This window comes from Mustela nivalis (assembly GCF_964662115.1).
Source record: "Mustela nivalis genome assembly, chromosome: 18".
NCBI classification, from domain to species: Eukaryota; Metazoa; Chordata; class Mammalia; order Carnivora; family Mustelidae; genus Mustela; species Mustela nivalis.
The window spans coordinates 41,216,761-41,239,041 of NC_139037.1; the positions used below are offsets into that span (position 1 = coordinate 41,216,761).

At 43.2% G+C, this 22,281-nt stretch overlaps 2 protein-coding genes and 1 long non-coding RNA gene across 12 annotated transcripts in view; 2 read left to right on the forward strand and 1 right to left on the reverse strand.

Annotated features, from left to right (window-relative positions):
- Positions 1-1,150, forward strand: part of GPI (glucose-6-phosphate isomerase) — a 27,143-nt gene extending 25,993 nt beyond the window's left edge. For both annotated transcript variants that reach the window (XM_082708624.1, XM_082708623.1), the window contains exons 16-18: positions 199-274; positions 576-642; positions 743-1,150. In XM_082708624.1, coding sequence (XP_082564750.1) covers positions 199-274; positions 576-642; positions 743-878 — 279 coding nt within the window. In that variant the 3' untranslated portion in view covers positions 879-1,150. The remainder of the gene's footprint in view (positions 1-198; positions 275-575; positions 643-742) is intronic.
- Positions 1,018-5,452, reverse strand: LOC309852326. The gene is made up of 2 exons (XR_014305175.1): positions 5,367-5,452; positions 1,018-1,527 (listed from the first exon to the last, which is right to left on the reverse strand). It is a non-coding gene; the product is annotated as an uncharacterized lncRNA (long non-coding RNA).
- The window catches only part of PDCD2L (programmed cell death 2 like), a 25,898-nt gene continuing 9,068 nt past the window's right edge, over positions 5,452-22,281 (forward strand). For 2 of the 9 annotated variants that reach the window (XM_082708639.1, XM_082708637.1), the window contains exons 1-6: positions 5,452-5,688; positions 5,802-5,968; positions 6,111-6,171; positions 7,364-7,737; positions 9,987-10,097; positions 15,327-15,475. In XM_082708639.1, coding sequence (XP_082564765.1) covers positions 5,581-5,688; positions 5,802-5,968; positions 6,111-6,171; positions 7,364-7,737; positions 9,987-10,097; positions 15,327-15,475 — 970 coding nt within the window. In that variant the 5' untranslated portion in view covers positions 5,452-5,580. Of the gene's footprint in view, positions 5,689-5,801; positions 5,969-6,110; positions 6,172-7,363; positions 7,738-9,986; positions 10,098-12,069; positions 12,251-15,303; positions 15,476-22,281 lie in introns of those variants that run through there. The other 7 variants (XM_082708641.1, XM_082708643.1, XM_082708638.1 and 4 more) reach the window with 7 other exon arrangements.

Sequence of the window (22,281 nt, forward strand, 5' to 3'; positions counted from 1 at the left end):
TTTGGTTGGCCTCCTGGAACCAGAAGGATAAAGTTGTGGGGTCTGGGTAGGGATTCATGGCGCGCCTGGGATATCCAACCCCGTAGGAGGGACTGTCCTTACAGACAGGTATATCCCAACCTCTGGGGCAGGATGCACATCCCTTGAGGATTTGGGGGTCATAACTAACCGTAGGACATTCCCGGGTATTTTCTAAAGGTCTTTGAAGGAAATCGCCCAACCAACTCCATTGTATTCACCAAGCTCACGCCATTCATTCTGGGAGCCTTGATTGGTGAGTGGGGGGGTGGGGAGTCCTGGCCTGGGGCAGGTTGGATAAAGCTGGTTGAAGGGCGCCTGGGTGGCTCAGAGGGTTAATGCCTCTGCCTTCAGCTCAGGCCATAACCAGGGTCCTGGGATCAAACCCCACATTGGGCTCTCTGCTCGGCAGGGAGCCTGCTTCCCCCTCTCCCTCTGACTGCCTCTCTGCCTACTTGTGATCTCTCTTTGTGTCAAATAAATAAATAAATAAAATCTTAAAAAAAAAAAAAAAAAGCCAGTTGAGCCCTAATGTGCCCCATCTGTCACCTCTGCAGCCATGTATGAGCACAAGATCTTCGTTCAGGGTATCATCTGGGACATCAACAGCTTTGACCAGTGGGGGTGAGTTACTGCTCCTCAAGGGGAGGGTGGAGAATGCCTGTGGATTTCACTTGCAAAGCTGGACCCTTCCTCTTACCATTCTTTCTCCTTGTCCTGGCAGGGTGGAACTAGGAAAGCAGCTGGCCAAGAAAATCGAGCCCGAGCTTGACGGCAGTAGCCCAGTGACCTCTCATGACTCTTCCACCAATGGGCTAATCAACTTCATCAAGCAGGAGCGAGAGGCCAGAAGCCAATAAACTCATGCCCGGCTGCAGTCCCTGTTGTGACTGGTCCTTCTTGTCCCTCCTCACCAGAGATGCACTGCACGGTCCTGCCCAGAGCAGCCTCTGGTCGCGGGCTTGGCGCACAAGCCCTCTGGGGGAAGCTGGTCTGGAATTGCCACCCCGCCCTTCCATGTCCACGCGCCCTCCGTTTTACCATCGGCTCAAGTGTTTCAGTGCAGCTGACTTTTCTGACCACGTTCACTTTGTTCATGTACCAGATAGAAAAATAAAGATGCCAGAAAGGAGGTTGTGGGCTCAGCCTCTTCTCGTCTGCAGAAGGTGCTCTACCCAGGAGTTAGGTGCCTGGTAGGAGTGATGTGCCTTGCTTGATTGAGGCTTGACTGTAAGTGGTGAATAGGTCCAGAGTGGAGGATGGTCCCTTGAGAAGAGAGTGGAGGGGGTAGAGCACAATTGGAGTCACAGGGGCAGCTTGGCTTCTGGAAGCAAATCCCTTCTCCTTTGTCTCCTCCTCACCTCTGTGACTTTGGAGGAATTGCATCCTTCTGTTCACTGGATAGTTCTAAGAACCTGCATGAGATTATGTCCATTGGGGTGAATACCCAGTCCCGATCAAGGGTGATGTTCATCTTCTGGCCTGGCCAGATGCTCGGGTAATTCTTTCCTTTTATAAGACAGATGTTGAAAAAAAGGATTTTTAACAAATAACCCTTTTCTTTCTCCTTTTTTTTTTTTTTTTAAATTTATTTGACAGATCAGAAGTAGGCAGAGAGAGAGAGGAGGAAGCAGGCTCCCTGCCGAAAAGAGAGCCCAATGCGGGGCTCGATCCCAGGACCTTGAGATCATGACCTGAGCCGAAGGCAGAGGCTTTAACCCTCTGAGCCACCCAGGCGCCCACCCTTTTCTTTTCTTTTTTTTTTTAAAGATTTTATTTATTTGACAGACAGATCACAAGTAGACAGAAAGGCAGGCAGAGAGAGAGGAAGGGGGAAGCAGGCTCCCTGCTGAGCAGAGAGGCCAACCTGGGGCTCGATCCCAGGCAGAGGCTTTAACCCACTGAGCCACCCAGGTGCCCCCCTTTTATTTTCTATTCAAGATATCAAATAATTATTTTTGGCCAACTAGGCAGAAGGGGAATTTTATTTTAAAATGTTGATGAGCTGAACTAACAGGCAGACTAGAGGCTGAGCTTCCGGGATCTACACCCTAGATCACAACACAGTTTAGACAGGAAGACTGCTCCCCTTTCCCAAAGCCCTGCTATCCTCCATGCTGTCACCACAGTTGCCTTCACCCCAGTCTCTCCTGGGTCACCCACTTCTGTGTTTTACTCTGGCTGGGTCATGTGCCTTCCTCAAGGAAAGCCAGGATTTGTATTTTTGCTCCCATAAGGAGAAGGCAGACCGCACCCAGGAAGGCTCAAATGGAGGAATGTCCTAAATACAGAAAGTGTGACCATGCAGGTGCCAGTGTTTGCATAAAATAATACTCAGAAATTTTTAGTACTTCTCCATTGTTTGCTTTTATTTTTTTTAAATTCCAAAAGTGAATGCCCACTTCTCAGTTTGATAGATGTGATATAAAGATGTTTTTTGGGGGGGTGCCTGGGTGGCTTAGTCGGTTAAGCAGCTGCCTTCGGCTCGGGTCATGATCCCAGGATCCTGGGATCGAGCCCCAATTGGGCTCCCTGCTCAGCAGGGAGCATGCTTCTCCCTCTCTCTCTGCCTGCCATTCTTGTGCTATCGCTCTGTCAAATAAATAAATAAACTCTTAAAAAAAAAAAGATGTTTCTTGATGTCAGGCCCTGTCAAGGCTCCTGGCAACCAACCTCCTTTCTTTACTACATTTAATTTTTTTAAAAAGATTTTTATTTTATTTATCTATTTATTTATGTTTTTAAAAGATTTTATTTATTTGACAGAGAACACAGGCAGAGAGGCAGGCAGAGAGAGAGGAAGGGAAGCAGGCTCCCTGCATCTCTATTACAAACGAGCAAGCACAAAAAAGGTCTAGAGAGAGAAAAATTCCAGGTGGCAGGGCCCCTCAGGCTAACTTGGCTTCACATGAAGGATCTGTTAGGCGTGGGACCACTGCTCCTCTCGCCAGCTGCTGTGTCTCCTGTCTTTATGCAGGAGGAACTTGCACGGGTCAGTTAGCCACATGTCCCTTGGCCCCGCCTTGCTCTCCTCCCCATGTCACCACACTATCCTCCCTTGTGGCTTCTGCTTGTCCTAGGGCAGCCAGTAGTTCTGAGTTCCTGAGCAGTATTATTCAGGGTTCTCCAGAGAAACATAACCAGTAGGATATAGATAGACGTAAGGAGATGTATCATGAGAATTGGCAAACGTGATTACAGAGGCTGAGAAGTCCCACAATATGATGCTCCCCACAAGCTGAAGAACCAGGGAAACCGGGGCAGGTCTAGCTTTCAGTCTGAGTCTGAAGGCCTGAGAACCAGGATCTGATGTCTGAGGGCAGGAGAAGATGGATGTCCCAGCTCACTAAGAGAATTCACCCTTCCCCTGCCTTTTTGTCCTCTTAGGGCCCTCCAAAGACTGGGTGATACCCACCCACACTGGAAAGGGCAGAGCTTTGTCACTCAGTCTACTGATGGAAATGCTGTTCTTTTCTGGAAACACCATCACAGACAATCCGAGAAATAACACTTTACCAGGTATCGGGGCACCTCCTAGCCCAGTTAAGTTGGTACATAAAAACCGCCATGAACATCTCTTCAATGTGAGATTCAAGCAGCCTTCGGCGTCTTCATTCTGTACTTGCTCAGATAAATACAAACAGGAGCGCCTGGCAGGCTCAGGCCGTGGAGCATGCCACCCTTAATCTCTGGGTTGTGAGTTTGAGCCCCAGGTCGGGGGGCAGAGATTACATACACACATAAATATTATTACCTTGATGATTTATGTCCAAACCCTATAAAATCATTAAGTGGACTGCTTCAAGTCACACATACGAGCATCTTGTTAACACTGTTCCAAGGACACCAAAATAATGTTAGTTTCAAATTTGATGTTAAATTGCCTCTGAATTTCAGAATGGGGCAGCAATTAACATCTTGAAAATTCATCTTAAGAAGCCTTCCTGCTGTGATCACACTTTGAACAAGGGGCTGTAGTCAGTAGTGTTATGTGAACAGGAGACTGATGATGGAGAAAGCTCAGTAACGACTGGAAGATGTCTTGCTGTGGTAGCAAGAATGCCAGTTTTGAAGTCTCTTTCTTTTTGTCATAAGCAGAATATATACCCTGGGAAACTTAGCTGAAGTAACAAGTATCTGCCAAGTCATCCAGCTTCTGAATAGACCTGAAATGAACACCAAGGTCAGACTTCACAGTGCTTTCTAAAGCTTTTATAGCAGATTGGCACTGATAAACCAGTAGCAAAGTGGTTTCGTCTCCAGGTTTGTGCTGGGGCTGGAGCCAAACATATGAGGCATTTATATCCTGCTTAAAAATGTCAGTCCTTTAAGACACACACTTCCTTTGCACGCTATAGTATGAAGACTGCAATAGTGTCTTTGCAATCTGTATTTTTTATTTTTTTAAATTATTTTTTCTTTTCCTTTTTTTTTAAATTAAAGATTTTATTTACTTATTTGACAGAGATCATAAGTAGGCAGAGAGGCAGGCACAGAGAGGAGGAAGCAGGCTTCTTGAGGAGCAGAGGGCCTAATGTGGGGCTCAATCCTAAAACTCTGGGATCATGACCTGAGCTGAAGGCAGAGGCTTTAATCCACCGAGCCACCCAGATGCCCCACAATCTGCGTGTTTTTTTTTTTAATTGGGTTGAGGTGGGGCACCTGGGTGGCTCAGTCCTGGGATTGAGCCAGCATCAGGCTTTCTGCTCAGCAGGGAGCCTGCTTCCTCCTCTCTCTGCCTGCCTCTCTGCCTACTTGTAATCTCTGTCTGTCAAATAAATAAATAAAATCTTTTTTTAAAAAATTGGGTTGAGGTATAATTTACATACAGAAAAATGCACCTTCTTTTGGGGTGCAGTTTTGAGTTCTGACAAATATAACCACCACCGGTGAGATACACAGAATTTTCATTATCTGAAGAGGTAGATTCCTGGCACCCCTTTGTGGTCAAACCCTACCCCATGAACCCAAACCCTGGCAACAATTGATCTGATTTCTTTCTTTGAGGTTCACTTTTCCAGAACTTGGACTTTTGTGTCTGGCTTCTTTCATTTAGCATGATGTTTTCAAAATTCACCTAGGTTGTGCCACAGGCATTAAAAAGAAAATTTTTTTCCCTTACAGAAAATTCCAAACACATAAAAGTCAAGTAGTATAATAGATCTCTATGTGTCTAACGCCAAATCTCAACAGTTGTCAACTCATGGCCCACTCCAATAATGTATAAGCATTTCAACGTGTACCTGTAAAAATTAAACTTTTTTTTGTCTTAACGATAATACTATTATTCCACTTAGGTAACATCTTTTGGCAAGACTACTTCATACCAAATGGTGCGTTCTTCCTACCTCAGGAGCGTTCGGAGGCACCTCTGTCTGGGGCTCCGGGATTTTGAGCCCACAAGAGCAGCCAGTGTGACCCGCGCAGCTCAAGGAACCTTTAATCCTCGTAAGAATCTTAAGGGGGCGGGGCCGTCTCGGAGGTGAAGCCGGTGCGCGTGCGCGGAGAGGCATCCTGTCTAGGCCGCCGTAGTTCGCATTTCCACGTGGGTGCCTCGTCGTCATGGCGGCTTTTCGGAAGCCGGTGCTGCTCGGGCTTCGAGACACTGCAGTGCATGGCCGCCCGACGGGGCCGGGCGCCTGGACTGCTAGCAAGCTGGGCGGCCTTCCGGTGAGGGGAGCGCTGGGGCCGGGGTCGGCGGGTGCTGGTGAAGACTACGGGGTGAGAGAGCGGGCGAGGTCCAGGAGCAGAGCCGGAGTTTTGAGCGCTTCCCTTGCCCTCAGGACGCCCTGCCGGCGGTAGCAGCGCCGAGGCCAGTGTGTGAACGTTGCAGGCAGCCTCTTGCCCTGGTCGTGCAGGTGTACTGCCCGCTGGAAGGCTCCCCGTTTCACCGGCTACTGCACGTGTTCGCTTGCCCCCTCCCCAGGTGCGGCAGCGGCGGGGCGCGCAGGTAGGCGGGGAAGTTCGGAGCTGCCTCGGGATTTTATGAGTGGGCGAGAGCTGGGGGGCTGCACGGGCCACACGGGATAGGGCTGGCCAGCTGGCTAGTGGTCAGCATTGGAGCCTCACTGCCATTTATCTTTACCCTGAAGCTGGAAGGTGTTCCGTTCCCAGTGTCTGCAGATGCAAGAGACGGAGGCGCAGGACGCTCAGGTAAACCGGTTGTTATTAGCATATTACGACTTGCTGTAACTTGAGAGTGTTTTCTAGAATATCCTTTAAGGTAAACTTTCAGCTGTGGTCTTTTGAAGTACGTTGGAATGGTTTTTGCACTTTCCTGAACTGTGGAGTGCTATCTCCTTAAGATTTTGTTCGTTTTTTCTTTTAATATACCTTGAAGGCCTTGAGGGACATGACTCGGTGATGTTTCTGTTTGGGAACAAATATGGATGTATACGTGTATGTGGTTGTAATATATATGTGTTTATTGTAAACATAGTTGCTGTGATAATGTGTATGTGTATATAGCAAACAATAAGAAAAAAATCTCAATTTATTGAATCCAAAAGTTGGGCAAGCTGGTAGCTGCAGAACAAAATTCAGTCTCGTTTTGCCTGTAAATGTGCGCTTATGTATACTCTGAGCTCTGAACGTGTGCCAGGCCTGGTACCAGCAGTACCAGCAGTACCAGATGAAGACGTGGTATCTGCTTATATATGTCAGTGTTGGGTTGTAGATAGTAAAAGAGCACAGACTTTTTAAAGCCTAGACAGAATTAGGTTTTTATTAACCCTGGATAGTTTGGAGGGGGCCACTCCAGGAATGACTTCCAGAACCACATCTCAGAACTGGCCTGTCAAGGACCCCTTCTAACCACCTGGGACACCTGCAGTCGGAAAGCTGAGATGTGGTCTTGCGAACTGGAAGCTGCCCTTGTCAGATCTTTTGGATCCAAGTCCTTGCTTTGTATTGATCTACAAACTTTTGCTTGGTGGTCTCTATTTCCGCATCGTTCTGTTTCAAGTTTGTGTCTCCCCAGTGGACCTGAGTAGCCCGCCTTTGATCATATCTGAAACCCTAGCTGCTAAGGGGTCTGGGAAATCTAGTTTTCTCCAGCTAGCTTCTGTAATACATGAAGCACAACTGGAGAGGGTTTGGAATAGATGGTTGAAGAAACCACATTACCACATTGGCCATGCTGCCCCTGGAAAGGGAAGAGAATTTTTGTTACCTCCAACATGCTTTGAGTGTATGGGGTCCAGGAAGTTGAGTCCAGAGTGTGTAAGAGGGGAAGGTGCTGTGTGATATCTCCCTTGGGAAGGTGAGGCAATGGATAGCTCAAGCCAAGGGGATGCGTGAGATCACCCAAATGTGCTTGGGCTTCATTCACTGGATATTCTTCTAGAAACAGGAAAACGGCCTTGCAGCTGAGGATTGGTGCGAAGGTGCAGATGACTGGGGGAGTGACAGTGAGGAAGCGCTGCCACCACAGCTTACCTTGCATTTTGGAAATGATTCCAGCAGTGCCGAGGACACAGGCTGTACTGCCCAGCTCCAAGATCTCCACCTGCAGGATACCGTCATGGGCGCTGCTCCTCCTGTTTCTCCTGGGGAAGAGACGGCCTTGTCTTCTGTGGCACCACAGTTCCTGCCCTACTATATCTGTGTTGTCAATGAGGAGGATTACGGGGACTTTGTCAGTCTGGATCACGCTCATAGTCTTCTGAGGGAATATCAGCGGAAGGAAGGAGTGGATATGGAACAGTTGCTTTCCCAAAGGTGAGAATATGTGCTGCTGAGTCTGAGAGGGGACTTGATCAGGAAGCCGCCACGGTAGGTACCCTTTGGTTTGATTCTAGTACTTGGGGAAACATTTTCAAGCAGAACTTGTCTGTGTAGGACCTTTCTGCTTTGCTCCTCTTGGATGAGAAAGGGAGACAGAGACAAGACGATCTTACAAGCCACTGTTGGGTTAGCTGGAAAACACTGCTCTAAGTACCCTCAAAAATATGAGCAAAGGGGGCGCCTGGGTGGCTCAGTGGGTTAAGCCTCTGCCTTCGGCTCAGGTCATGATCCCAGGGTGCTGGGATCGAGCCCCACATCGGGCTCTCTGCTCAGCAGGGAGCCTGCTTCCTCCTCTCTCTCTGCCTGCCTCTCTGTTTACTTGTGATCTCTCTCTCTGTCCAATAAATAAATAAAATCTTTAAAAAAAAAAAAAATATGAGCAAGGAAGTTAGAGCTGACAGCTTTTACAGAAGAACATCTTTACTATCTCTCTTTTCTTTGTTAAATGATTAGCTCAGACAAGTAAGTTAGAAAAATGCCATTTGTTTTTGACTCTTGACTGTGGCTCAGGAACTGGCCTGGGATGTCAAAGACCCTACCAGAGCCTCAGCTCTCACCAGTGTAATGAGAGTCATGTTGATATCTCTGTTGTCTGTGTCATCAGATGGTTTTAGGAATCAGTGAGAGAGTAGGTTTGGTGTTTTGTTTTTTTGGTTTTTTTTTTAAAGATTTTATTTATTTTTTTTGACAGATCACAAGTAAGCAGAGAGGCAGGCGGGGGGAACGGGGATCAGGCTCCGCGCCCAGCAGAGAGCCCAATGTGGGGCTCGATCCCAGGATGCTGGGATCATGACCCGAGCTGATGGCAGAGGCTTTAACCCACTGAGCCACCCAGGTGCCCCAAGAGAGTAGGTCTTAAAAGGCTTTATAAACCAAAGCCCTAGGGGCGCCTGGGTGGCTCAGTGGGTTAAGCGGCTGCCTTCAGCTCAGGTCATGATCTCAGGGTCCTGGGCTCTCTGCTCAGCAGGGAGCCTGCTTCCCTCTCTCTCTCTCTCTCTCTCTCTCTGCCTGCCTCTCCATCTACTTGTGATTTCTCTCTGTAAAATAAATAAATAAAATCTTTAAAAAAAAATAAAATAAAAAAATAAACCAAAGCCCTATAAAGAACTAAGAATAATAATTTTTGATTTAAAAATAATCCATAATGGGGAAAGAAATGAAGATAGTCAATGAGCATAAGGACTTTTAAAAGTGCAAATAATTATCCCAGAATTGAAAATGGCTAGGGAGCAGGGCTTGGGAGAATGGTGGGTAGGGGATTACTGCTAGATATTACAAGGTATTAAATTTATGATTTTTGGCCATCCAGGTGACTCACTGGGTTGAGCCTCTGCCTTTGGCTCATATGCTGATCCCAGGATCCTGGGATCAAGCCCCACATCAGGCTCCTTGCTCAGCAGGGAGCCTGCTTCTCCTTCTGCCCCTTCTTCCTGCTTATGTTATCTTTTACTGTCTCTCTCTCATAAATAAATAAAATCTTTTTTAAAAAATTATCATTTTTTATTTTTATTTTAATTTTTTTAAAGATTTTATTTGTTTATTTGACAGAGAGAGGCAGCACAAACAAGGGAGTGGCAGAGGGAGAAGGAAAAGCAGGCTCCCTGATGCAGGGCTCGGTCCCAGGACACTTGGGTTCATGACCTGAGCTGAAGGCAGATGCTCAACCAACTGAGCCACCCAAGCGCCCTAAACTTATGAATTTTATTTTTTTAAAGATTTTATTTATTATTTGACAGACTGAGATCACAAGTAGGCAGAGAGGCAGGCAGAGAGAGAGGAGGAAGCAGGCTCCCTGCTGAACAGAGAGCCTGATGCGGGGCTCCACCCCAGGACCCCGGGATCATGACCTGAGCTGAAGGCAGAGGCTTTAACCCACTGAGCCACCCAGGTGCCCCTGAATTTTATTTTAGAGTGAGCTTGGTGGGGTTGGGAGGTGCAGAGGGAGAGAGAGAATTCCAGTCAGACTCTGCACTGACCTCAGAGCATGACGTGGGGTTCAGTCCCACAACCCTAAGACCACGATCTTAGCCGAAACCGAGTTTGACATTTGACTGACTGCACCACCCAGGTACCACTTAAATTTATGATTTCTAAATTATGTGCATTATCTTGTTTGCTCCTCTAAATATTATAATTCTCTGGATATAGACACTCAAAAGTGTTTTCTGCTTTTCTTTTTTTAGTCTTTCTAGTGATGGTGATGAAAAATATGAGAAGACTGTAATTAAAAGTGGAGATAAGATATTTTACAAATTCATGAAGAGAATTGCTGCTTGTCAGGAGCAGATTTTGAGGTAGAGGCACATTTTCTTTTATTGTTTTTCTTGATTGTAACAGCAGTATATGCTAGTTTGGAAAATACAATGAGAAAACCAAAATCTAGTATTCCACAAACCAAGAGCCTAAGATTTTAGTGTATTATGTTCACTTATTTTTTGTGCATTTGGATGCATGCGTGTGGGTAGGACTTGTATGGGGTTTTCTTTGTTTTTTGTTTTTAAGAGTTTATTTATTTATTTGTCAGAGAAAGAGAGTGAGAGAGATAAAGAGTGCGCGCATGCGCACAAGCAGGCAGAGAGGCAGAGGCGGAGAGAGAAGCAGGCTTCCTGCTGAGCAAGGAGCCCGATGGGGAACTCAGTCCCAGGACCCTGGGATCATGACCTGAGCCAAAGACAGTGGCTTAACCCACTGAGCCACCTAGGTGTCCCTGTGTAGGTTTTTTGTTTGTTTTTTAAACATTTATTTATTTGAGAGAGAGAGAGAGCATGAGCTGGAGGGGCAGAGGAGGGGAGAGAATCCCAAGCCGACTCCGTGCTGAGTACTGAGCCCACTGTGGGGCTCAAGCTCATGACCTTGAGATCTGACCTGAGCTGAAACCAAGAGTTGGGTGCTTAACTGACTGTGCCACCCAGGCGGCCCAGGAATTGTGTATTTTTTAAAAAACATAATTTGGGAGGCACCTGGATGGCTCATTCAGTAGAGCATGCAATGCTTGATCTCAGCATTGTGAGTTCTAGTCCCACATTGACTGTAGAGATTATTTAAAAGCTAAAAAAAACCCCATAATTTGGATCATATAGTGTGATATATTTTTTTTTAAGATTTTATTTATTTGATAGAGAGCAAGACAACACAAGCAGGGAGAGCAGTAGAGGAAGAGGGAGAAACAGGCTCCCCACTGAGCATGGAGCCCTACTTGGAGCTTGATCCCAGGAATCAGATCATGACCTGAGTTGAAAGCAGGTTAACCCACTGAACCACTCACATGCCCCTTGTATGATTTTTTTATATTTTAAGTAATCTTTATAATATCTTTTCAGTACCTTGACAGCTTTGTTGTTTTTTTCTTAAGATTTTTTTTTTAAATATTTTATTTATTTATTTGAGAAAAGAGAGACTCAGGAGCAAGGGGAGGGGCAGAGGGAGAAGCAGATACCCCACTGAGCAGGAAGCCCAATGTGGGGCTCATCCTGGGACTCCAGAATCATGACCTGAGCCAAAGACAGAGCCTTAACTGACTGAGCCACCCAGGAATCCTCAACTTTTTATTTCCACAGGAATTTCTCTCTAACCAAAGGTAACAGAATTCGTTGTATTTGATTTCCTGTGTTTCCTTATAGGAGTTTTTGGTTTTAGTTTTTACATTTAGGTCTGTGATCCACTGAGTTAGTTTTTGTGTATACTGTATGAGGGTCAAGTTTCTTTTTTTTTTTAAAGATTTTATTTATTTGACACAGAGAGAGAGAGATCACAAGTAGTCAGAGAGGCAGGTGGCAGGTGGGGGACGCAGGTTCCTCGCTGAGTAGAGAGCCCGACTCGGGGCTTGATCCCAGGACCTCAGGATCATGACCTGAGCCGAAGGCAGAGGCTTTAACCCACTGAGCCACCCAGGTGCCTCTCAAGGTTCTTTTTTGGTCTGAATATCCAATTGTTCCAACAGCAGTTTCTATTACTGATCACTTTTGTCTTGCTTATCAGTTACAGAGAAAGATTAACAAAACATTCAGCTGTGATTATGAATGTATCTTTTTCTCCTTTTAATTCTGTCAGAGTGTGTCTCATGCATTTTCGTACTGTTTTAAGATGTATCCATTTGTAGGCTTATTTATCTGGTGAATTGATCTTGTTATAAGTAAATGCTTGTATTTATTTGTGGTGATACTCTGTCCTTGGAGTGTATTTGGTCTCCTGTTGGTATAGCCACACTAGCTCTCTTTTGTTTCTTTTTAAAAATTTTTTTAAAGATTTTATTTATTTATTTGGCAGAGAGAGATCACAAGTAGGCAGAGCAGCAGGCAGAGAGAGAGGGGGAATCAGGCTCCCCACTGAGCATAGAGCCTGATGCGGGGCTCGATCCCAGGACCCTGAGATCGTGACCTGAGCCGAAGGAAGGCAGAGACTTTAACCCATTGAGCCACCCAGGTGCCCCTTGTTTCATCTTTTTAAGGTTAATCTTTTTTTTTTACTCTTTACTTTCAACCTCTTCCTTTAGAGTGGGTTGTTTTGTTTTGTTTCTATAAGTTACTAAGTTACTTGATTTATTTACGCTTAAAAAAAAAAAGCACTTTACTTATTTCTCTCAGCCCTGGTCCCTTGCCTCTATGAGTTTGGTGGGGTTTTTTGGTTTGTTTATTTGTTTTTTTTAGGTCCTGCATGTAAGTGATTTCACACAGTATGTCTTTGTCTGTCTGGCTTACTTCACTTAGCATTATGCCCTTGAGGCCCATCCATGGTGTCACAAATGTCAAGATTTCCTTCTTTATGGTTGAGTATTCTGTTGTGTGTTGTGTGTGTATATGTGTGTGCATGTGTGTTGTGTGCATGTGTGTATATCACACCCCCCCACACACAAAATTTTTTATCTGTTAATGGACCCTTGGGTTACTTACATGTCTTAGCTATTGTAAATAATGCTGCAGTGGGCCATCAGGGTGGGTATCTTTTTTGAGTTTGTGTTTTTGTCTCCTTTAAATAAATACCCAGAAATGAGACTGCTGGATCATATGGTAGTTCTCTTTCTAATTTTTTGAGGAATCTCCATACTGTTTTCTGTAGTGTCTGACTGATTTACACTCCTGCGAACAGTGCACAAGTGTTCCCTTTTCTCCACATCCTTGCCAACACTTCTTGTCTTTTTGATAATTGCCATTCTGAAAGGTGTCAGGTGCTATCTCAAGTGTACTTTATTTTTTTTAAGATTTTATTTATTTATTTGACAGAGAGAGATCACAAGTAGGCAGAGAGGCAGGCGGGGGTGGGAAGCAGGCTCCCTGCTGAGCAGAGAGCCTGATGTGGGGCTCGATCTCAGGACCCCAAGATCATGGCCTGAGCCAAAGGCAGAGGCTTAACCCACTGAGCCACCCAGGCGCCCCTCAGGTGTACTTTTTAAACAGCTTACATGTATGGGTCCTGCCTTTATTTTATCCAGACTGTTCGCTTTTTTTTTTTTTTTTTTAACATAGGGTCTTGAGTCCATTTAATGTAATTATTGGTGGTGGGTTAATTTTGTCATTCTGGTATTGGCTTTTCTCCTTTCCAGTTTTTTGTTCCTCTTCTCCCTTTTGTTTAACCTTCTTTTCAGTGAACTGGATATTTTTAGTTCATGATTTTACGTCTTTTCTGTTGCCATAAAAGGTGTTTGCTTTAGTGATTGTAATGTGCATCTTTGCAGCCTGCCTTCACACAGCTCTCTGCCTGCCTGTCTGCCTACTTGTGATCTCTCTCTGTCAAATAAATAAGTCTTTTTTTTTTTTTTTAAAGATTTTATTTATTTATTTGTCAGAGCAAGAGACAGAGAGAGGGAACACAAGCGGGGGGAGTGAGAGTGGAAGAAGTAGGCTTCCTGCTGAGCGGGGAGCCCGATGTAGGGCTCGATTCCAGGACCAGACCCTGGAATCATGACCCTGAGCCAAAGGCAGATACTTAATGACTGAGCCACACAGGTGCCCCATAAATAAATAAAATCTTAAAAAAAAAAAAAAAAGAAATTAATTCTTATGTATTAACAATGTCTTATGTAATAATAATGTCTGATTATTACATAATTTTATGTAATTCTTATTGTTCTTCTGTTATGTTTATGTAATTAAACTGTTCTGTACTTAAGCGAGTATATGTCTTAATATATCCTGCTTGGGATTTAGTGAACTTTTTGGATTTTTGTGTTGATGCCTATTCGTGAATTTTGGAACAATGTTGGCCATTATCTCTTCAAATATTTCTTCTGTCCTTTTTCCTTTATCTAGGACTCCAGTTAACTTGTGTGATTAGACATACAATTTGAAATTGTCCCATGGTTTTTAAGACCCTTTTTTTTTTTTTTTTTTTTATTTTCACCTTTTGTTTAATTTTGGATATTTCTATTTTCCTCAGATTCACAGATTTTTTGTTGTTATTTTCTACCTGCTGTTAACTTTTACTGAATCAAGTTCTTTATTCTGCTATACCATTTTTCATTTCTAGCATTTCTCTGTCGATCTCTTTTAGTTTCAATTTCTATGCTGACTTCCCTGTTTATGCATGTCTACTTTTTCTGCTAGATTCTTTTATATGTTTGTTTATTTTTTTATATGTTTATTATTGATATTTTATTGTTTGTTTTGTCACCCTTCCACTGATATTTTAAGTCTCTTTCTGATAATTCCATCATCTTGTCTTTGGGTATTTTTTTTTTCTTATTTGTTTATTTGAGAGAGCGCACAAGCAGGAGGAGGGGCAGGCAGAGGGAATAGCAGGCTCCCCACTGAGCAGGGAGTCCTATGAGGGACTTGATCCCAGGACCCTGACATAATGACTTGAGCTGAAAGCAGAGGCCTAACCCACTGAGCCACCTGGGCACCCCAGTGGGTGTTCCTGTATTGACTTTCTTGGTGGGTTAAATTTTTCTGCTGCTCTTGGGGCATTGGGTGGCTCAGTTAAGTGCACAACTGTTGATTTTAACTCATATCGTGAGACTGAAACCTGCATCGGGCTCTGTGCTGAGTGTGGAGCCTGCTTAGGGTTCTGGTTCTCTCTCTCCATCTTGCTCTGCCCTCCGTGCACCAACCCCCCCCGCCCCCCCAGTTTATACATACTCTCAGGTAATTAATTTTCTGTTGGCATGTATATCTGATTTCTTTTTATTGTTTGCCATTATATATTGAAGAACAATAGATACTGAAGTAAATATTTACTCCTTAGAAGGGCATGGCCTCCTTCTGTAAGGCCAGTAGTGTGGAGTCCCAAGTCGGCTTACTTTGTGGTTGAGCTCAGTCTGGGCTTGGTTGCAGTGTGGTTAGATATAGTTCTACATTGGCTTTAGTGCCTTCATCCACACTTTGAACCAGACATTGACAAGACTTCACATATCTTGCTGAGCTCTACAGGCTGGCTGCTAGGTTTTGGGTCTTTGGATTTTCTTTGCTGTCTGGTTTTGCTCCTGGTCCTCTGCAAGAAGGAAGCAAAGTTTGCAAAGCATGGGCTCTGATGTTGAAATGTGACTTACTTGCTGTCTTCCTTCAGGGTTCTTTGTTTCCTTGCTTTAGGTATTCCTGGAGTGGAGAACCACTTTTTTTGACCTCTCCTACATCAGAAGTCACTGAGCTCCCAGCCTGCAGTCACTGTGGAGACCGAAGGACATTTGAGTTTCAGCTTATGCCAGCACTGGTCAGCATGCTCAGAAGCACTAATTTAGGTAATAAGCCCTTTATGAATTTAAGGTTGTGGATTTATTGCACAAATAAGGGATTATTTTAAAAGGAAAGGCTATCATTTCATTTTTGTTTACTTATAAAATACAAGCATATTACAGAAATTTGGGGAAAATAATTAATTAATTTAAAGATTTTATTTATTTATTTGACAGATCACAAGTAGACAGAGAGGCAGGCAGAGAGAGAAAGGAGGAAGCAGGCTCCCCGCTGAGCAGAGAGCCCGATGCGGCGCTCTATCCCAGGACCCTGGGATCATGACCTGAACCGAAGGCAGAGGCTTAACCCACTGAGCCACCCAGGTGCCCCCAGAAATTTTGGAAAATTTATAATCCAGCCAATCCGACACAAACACCAATACCATTTTGTTGGTTTAAGGGCAAACTGTTTTCTATCCTTAAAATTATTTTCATAGCAGAAAGCCCCTGGCTGGCTAGGTTGGTGCAGCATGTGACTCTTAATCTCAGGGTTGTGAGTTCAAGTCCCACAGTGGGGGTAGAGTTTATTTAACAAACCCAAACCAGAAAACAACATTGTGTTATAGTCAAAATTTATTATTTAAAAAAAAACAAGAACTGGGGTGGGGAATAACTTTTATACGGGCACCTGGCTGGCTCAGTTGGAAGAGCATGTGACTCTTGATCTTGGGATTGTGAGTTTAAGCCCCATGTTCGGCATAGGGCTTACTTTAAAGTTTTTTTTTTTTGTTCTTTTTGTTTTTTTTTTTTTTATTTGACAGAGCGATCACAAGTAGGCAGAGAGGCAGGCAGAGAGAGACAGGAGGAGGAGGCAGGCTCCCTGCTGAGCAGAGAGCCTGATGCGGGACTCTATCCCAGGACCCTGAGATCATGGCCTGAGCTGGCTGAAGGCAGAGGCTTTAACCACTGAGCCACCCAGGCGCACCGGGCTTACTTTAAAAATGAAAAAAAAAAAAAAAAAAAAAATCAAAAACAACCTCTTTTTTTTTTTTTTTTAAAGATTTTTATTTATTTATTTGACAGAGAAACGGTGAGAGGGAACACAAGCAGAGGGAGTGGGAGAGGAAGAAGCAGGCTTCCTGCTGAGCTGGGAGCCCAATGCGGGACTTGATCCCAGAACCCTGGGATCATGACCTGAGCTGAAGGCAGGTGCTCAAGGACTGATCCACCCAGGTGCTCCTTTAAAAAATAACTTTTACTGGGCACCTGGGTGGTTCAGTTGGTCAAACATTTGCTTTTGGCTCTGGTCATGATCTCAGGGTCCTGGGATTGAGTCTTGGGTTTGGCTCTGTGCTCAGTGGGGAGATTGCTTCTCCCTCTGCCTCTCCCCCAGCTCATGCTCACATGCTCTCTCTTTCTCAAATAAATAAAATCTTTTAAAAATTTTTAAAAAACATCTTTTACGTGATTATAGTTCTTATTTTAGCATCATTATGTGATCTTTTTAAACAAAAATTAAAAGGTTTTTATAATAAAAGTAACAGGAGGACCTGGCTGGTCCCCTTTGTAGAGCATGTGAATGTTGATCTTGGTCATGAGTTCAAGTTACACATTGGGCATAGAGAGGGCTTAGTCTCACAACCCCAAGATCATGACCTGAATTGAAACCTAGAGTTGGATGCTCAACCAGCCAAGCCACCCAAGGCACCCGTGCGTGCATTTATTTATTTATTTATTCATTCATTCATTCATTCAGTAATCTCTACCCCTGGTGTGGGGCTTGAACTCATAATCTGGAGATTTAGAGTTGCATACTCTTCTGACTGAGTTGTTATATTAACAATATTCATTCTTCCAGTTCACCATTGTGGATGTCTTTCCATTTATTTGTGCCTTTAATTTCCTTCAGTAGTGTTTTATCTTTTCAGTGTACAAGTCTTTGACTCCTTGGTTCAATTTATTCCTAGTATTTTATTTATTTATTTTTTTTTAATTTTTTTTCGGACTGATTGTTGGTCCTGCAACTTTGCTGAATGTATTTATGAGAGGCACTGAAAGCAGTGCTCAAAGAAAAAGTTAGAGCTGAAAACACATATGTTAAAAACAAAGATAGATCTCAAATCAGCGACCTAACATATATTGCAAGTAACTTGAAAAAAAATACCAATCAACAAACCAAAGGCAGCAAAAACAAAGAAAGAAGGAAAGGCTAAAGCAGAGATTTCGAAGGAGAATATAGACACAATATGAAACCCAATTTTTTTGTGTGGATGGTTAGGTTTTTTCTATGTAGAAGATAAAATCATCTGCAACAGATTGTTTTATTTTTTTCCAATTTTGCCTATTTCTTTTTTTCCTTTTTCCTTAATTCTTCTATCTAAAACTTCTTTGTTAATTAGAAGTAGCAAGAGTGGGCATCCTAGTATTGTTCCTGATTAAAGAATTTCCCTTCTGTTTATAGAGTTATTTTTATTACTACTGGGTATTGATTTTTGTCAGTTGCTTTTTCTGCATCAATTGAGATTATCATGCAGTTCTGTTTTTTTTATTAATGTGTATTACATCGATTTTTGATTTTTGTATATTTAACCTGTTTTGCATGTTGAGATAAATCTTACTGGATCATAGTGTATAAATCTTTAAAAAAATTTTTTTTTTAATTTTTTAAATTTTATTTATAGATTTTATTTGACAGACAGAGATCACAAGTAGGCAGAGAGGCAGGCAGAGAGAGAGGAAGGGAAACAGGGTTCCTGCTGAGCAGAGAGCTGACGCAAGGCTCAATCCCAGAACCCTGAGATCATGACCTCAGCTGAAGGCAGAGGCTTAACCCACTGAGCCACCCAGGTGCCCCTTTTTAAAAAAATTTTACTAATCTTATTTTTCTTTATTTTATTTCTTCTTCTTTTTTTTTTTTTAAAGATATTATTTATCTATTTGACAGAGATCTTAAGTAGGCAGAGAGGCAGGCAGAGAGAGAGAGAGGAAGAAGCAGGCTCCCCCCACCCCCGCCCCCTGGAGGAGCAGAGAGCCTGATGTGGGACTTGATCCCAGGACCCTGGGATCATGACCTGAGCCGAAGGCAGAGGCTTTAACCCACTGAGCCACCCAGGTGCCCTTTATTTTATTTCTTTTCAGGGTAAATTGGTTTTTTTTTTTTAGATTTTATTTTTAAGTAATCTCTATACCCAGCATGGGACTCAAGCTCAGAACCCTGAGATCAAGAGTTACATGTTCTATTGACTAAATCCGCCAAGGTCTTTTTAATAAACTCTTTGATTTTGTTTGCTAGTATTTTGTTGAGGATTTTTATATCTTACATTTACTTCTTTTAAGATTATTTAAGCAATCTCTGTATCCAATATGGGGCTTAAACTGACCACCCTGAAATAAGAGCTGCATGCTCTACCCACTGAGCCAGCCAGGCATCCTGTATCTTCGATTTATAAGAGATACTGGTCTATAATTTTGTTGTAGTGTCTTAGTCTGCACTTGGGATTAAGGTAATGCTTACATTGGGGCACCTGGCTGGCTCAATTGTTGGAGTATGCAGTTCTTTTTTATTTATTTACCTAATTGTTTTTTGGTTTTGGTTTTGGTTTTTTGGTTTTTTTTTTTAAAGCAGGCTCCATGCACAGCAGAGAGCACAATGTGGGGCTTGAACTCATGACTGTGAGCTCAAGACCTGAGCTGAGATTAAGAGTTGGACACTGGGGCGCCTGGGTGGCTCAGTGGGTTAAGCCGCTGCCTTCGGCTCAGGTCATGATCTCAGAGTCCTGGGATCGAGTCCCACATCGGGCTCTCTGCTCAGCAGAAAGCCTGCTTTCCTCTCTCTCTCTCTCTGCCTGCCTCTCCATCTACTTGTGATTTCTCTCTGTCAAATAAATAAAATCTTAAAAAAAAAAAAAAAAGAGTTGGACACTGAACCAGCTGAGCCACCTAGGCATCCCACATGCAACTCTTGATCTTGGGGTTGTGAGCTTGAGTCCTATGTTGGGCATAGTGTCTACTTAAAAAAAAAAAAAAAAAAGAATTCCTCATAGAATGAGTTAGTAGGGATGCTTGGGTGGCTTAGTCAGTTAGGTGTCTGCCTTTGGCTCAGGTCATGATCCCAGAGTCCTGGGATCAAGTCCCGCATTGGGCTCCCTGCCCAGTGAAACAGTGGGAAGCGGGTTTCTCCCTCTGACTGCTGCTCCCCCTGGTTGTTTGGGGTTTCTCTCTGATAAATAAAATCTAAAAAAAAAAAAAAGGAGTTGTTAATCATTCCCTTCTCTTTAGCTTAGAGTTTAAGAAGGATTGGTATTCAGAGAGCCTGAGTGGCTCAGTAGGGTCATGATCTCAGGGTCCTGGGATCGAGCCCCACATGGGGAGAGGTCCTCTGCTCAGCAGGGAGTCTGCTTCCCCCGCCCCCCGCCTGCCTCTCTGCCTACTTGTGATCTCTCTCTGTGTCAAATAAATAAAATCTTTTTTTTTTTTTTTTAAAGATTGCTATTTTTTTTTTTTTTAAAGATTTTATTTATCAGAGGGAGAGGGGGAGAGAGCGAGCACAGGCAGACAGAACAGCAGGCAGAGGCAGAGGGAGAAGCAGGCTCCCTGCTGAGCAAGGAGCCCGATGTGGGACTCGATCCCAGGACGCTGGGATCATGACCTGGGCCGAAGGCAGCTGCTTAACCAACTGAGCCACCCAGGCATCCCAACTTTGAATGTTTTGTCATATTCACTAGAAAAACCATCGAGTTCTTGGCTTTTTTTGTTGTTGGGTGGTTTTGATTACTGGTTCAATCTCCTTACTAGTTACAGGTCTATTCAAATTTTCTATTTCTTGAGTCAGTTTTGGTAGATTGCATGTTTCTAGTAGCTTTTCTGTTTCATTTTAGCTTATCTGATTTGTTGCTATACAACTGCTTATAGTATTCTCTTATAATCCTTTTTTTCTATAAAATTAGTACTAATGTCCCTATTTTATTTTTTATTTTGGTAACTTGAGTCTTCTCTCTTTTTTTTCTTAATCATTCCAGGTAAAGATTTGTTGACTTTCTAAATTTTTCTCTATTGTTTTATAGTCTCTATTTTAAAATCTCCACTCTAGGGGCGTCTGGGTGGCTCAGTGGGTTAAAGCCTCTGCCTTGGGCTCAAGTCATGATCCCAGGGTTCTGGAATTGAGCCCCTGCATCGGGCTCTCTGCTCCACGGAGAGCCTGCTTCCTCCTCTCCCTGCCTGCCTCTCTGCCTACCTTGTGATCTCTATCAAATAAATAAATAAAATCTTTGAAACAAAAAAAATCTTCACTTTAGCTTTTATTTTTGCTTCTGCTAGCTTCAGTTGGTTGGTGGTCTTTTTCAGGTTCCTTAAGGTATATAATTAGGTCATTGGTTTGAGATCTTTCTTTGTCCCTTTTTTAAAGTTTTATTTATTAATTTAAGAGACAGAGAGTGAGTAAGGGAAGGGGCAGAGGGAGAGTGAGAATCTTGAAGCAGACTCCCTGCTGAGCGCAGAGCCCCACACAAGGCTTGATCTCGGGACCCCGAGATCATGACCGGAGCTGAAATCAAGAGTAGTCCACTTATCCGATTGAGCCACCCAGGCGCCCCTCTTTGCTCTTAATGTATGTGTTTGCAGCTCTAAATTTTCCACTTAACACTGCTTTTACTACATCTCATCAGATTTGGTATTTCACGTTTTTGTTTTCATTTGTCTCAGGTATATATTGTCTCATTGCTCTTAATGATTTAAAAGTAGTTTATTTAATTTCCACATATATTTGTGAATTTCCAGTTTTCCTTTTATTACTTACTTCTGGTTTCATATCATTGTGATTGGAAAAGATAACTTTGTATGATTTCAGTCTTTCTAATTTACTGAGACTCACTTGGTGGCCTAACATATGGTGTCTCCCAGAGAATAGTCTATGTGCACTTGAGAAGAGTGTGTTTACTGCTGTAGTTAAGTGGAGAGTTCTGTATGTGCCTCTTTTTCTTCTTCTTTTTTTTTTTTCTGGTGTGTGCTTGTTAGTGCTAATTGATTTATAGGCTCGTCAAATCCTTTGTTTCCTTACTGATCTTTTGTTTGGTTGCTTTATCCATTACTATAAGTGGGGTATGAAGTCAGCTATTATTGTAGCACTGTCTGTTTCTTCCTTCAGTTGTGTCAGTTTTTGCTTCATACATTTTGGGCCTCTGCATATAGAAGTAAACATGTTTATAATTGTTATACTGTTCGCTTAGAATAATATATTTCTATTCTTTTGTTTCATTCTTGTTGTGTCCCTGTATCTAGAGAATCTCTAGTAGATGGTGTCTAGGTGGATCTTGTTTTATTTTTGTTATATCCAATCTGCCAGTACCTTTATTTAATAGGACTTAATCCATTTACATTTAATGTCATTAGTGATAAAGAAGAATTTACTTCTGCTGTATAGCTATTTATTTCCTGTATATCTTATGATATTTTTGTTTCTCAATTAATTCTTCAATGAGTGACTGTTTTCTTTCTTTTTTGTATGTGTGGTAGTGTAACATTCATTTAGATACCCTTTCTTTTTTTTCTTTTTTTTTTTTAAAGATTTTATTTATTTATTTGACAGACAGAGATCACAAGTAGGCAGAGAGGCAGGCAGAGAGAGAGGAGGAAGCAGGCTCCCCGCTGAGCAGAGAGCCCAATGTGGGGCTCAATCCCAGGACCCTGAGATCATGATCTGAGCTGAACGCAGAGGCTTAATCCAGTGAGCCACCCAGGTGCCCCCTTTTTTTTCTTTTTAAAGATTTTTTTTTTTTTTTTAATTTGACAGAGATCACAAGTAGGCAGAGAGGCAGGCAGAGAGAGAGAGAGGAGGAAGCAGGCTCCCCGCTAAACAGAGAGTCCGATGCGGGGCT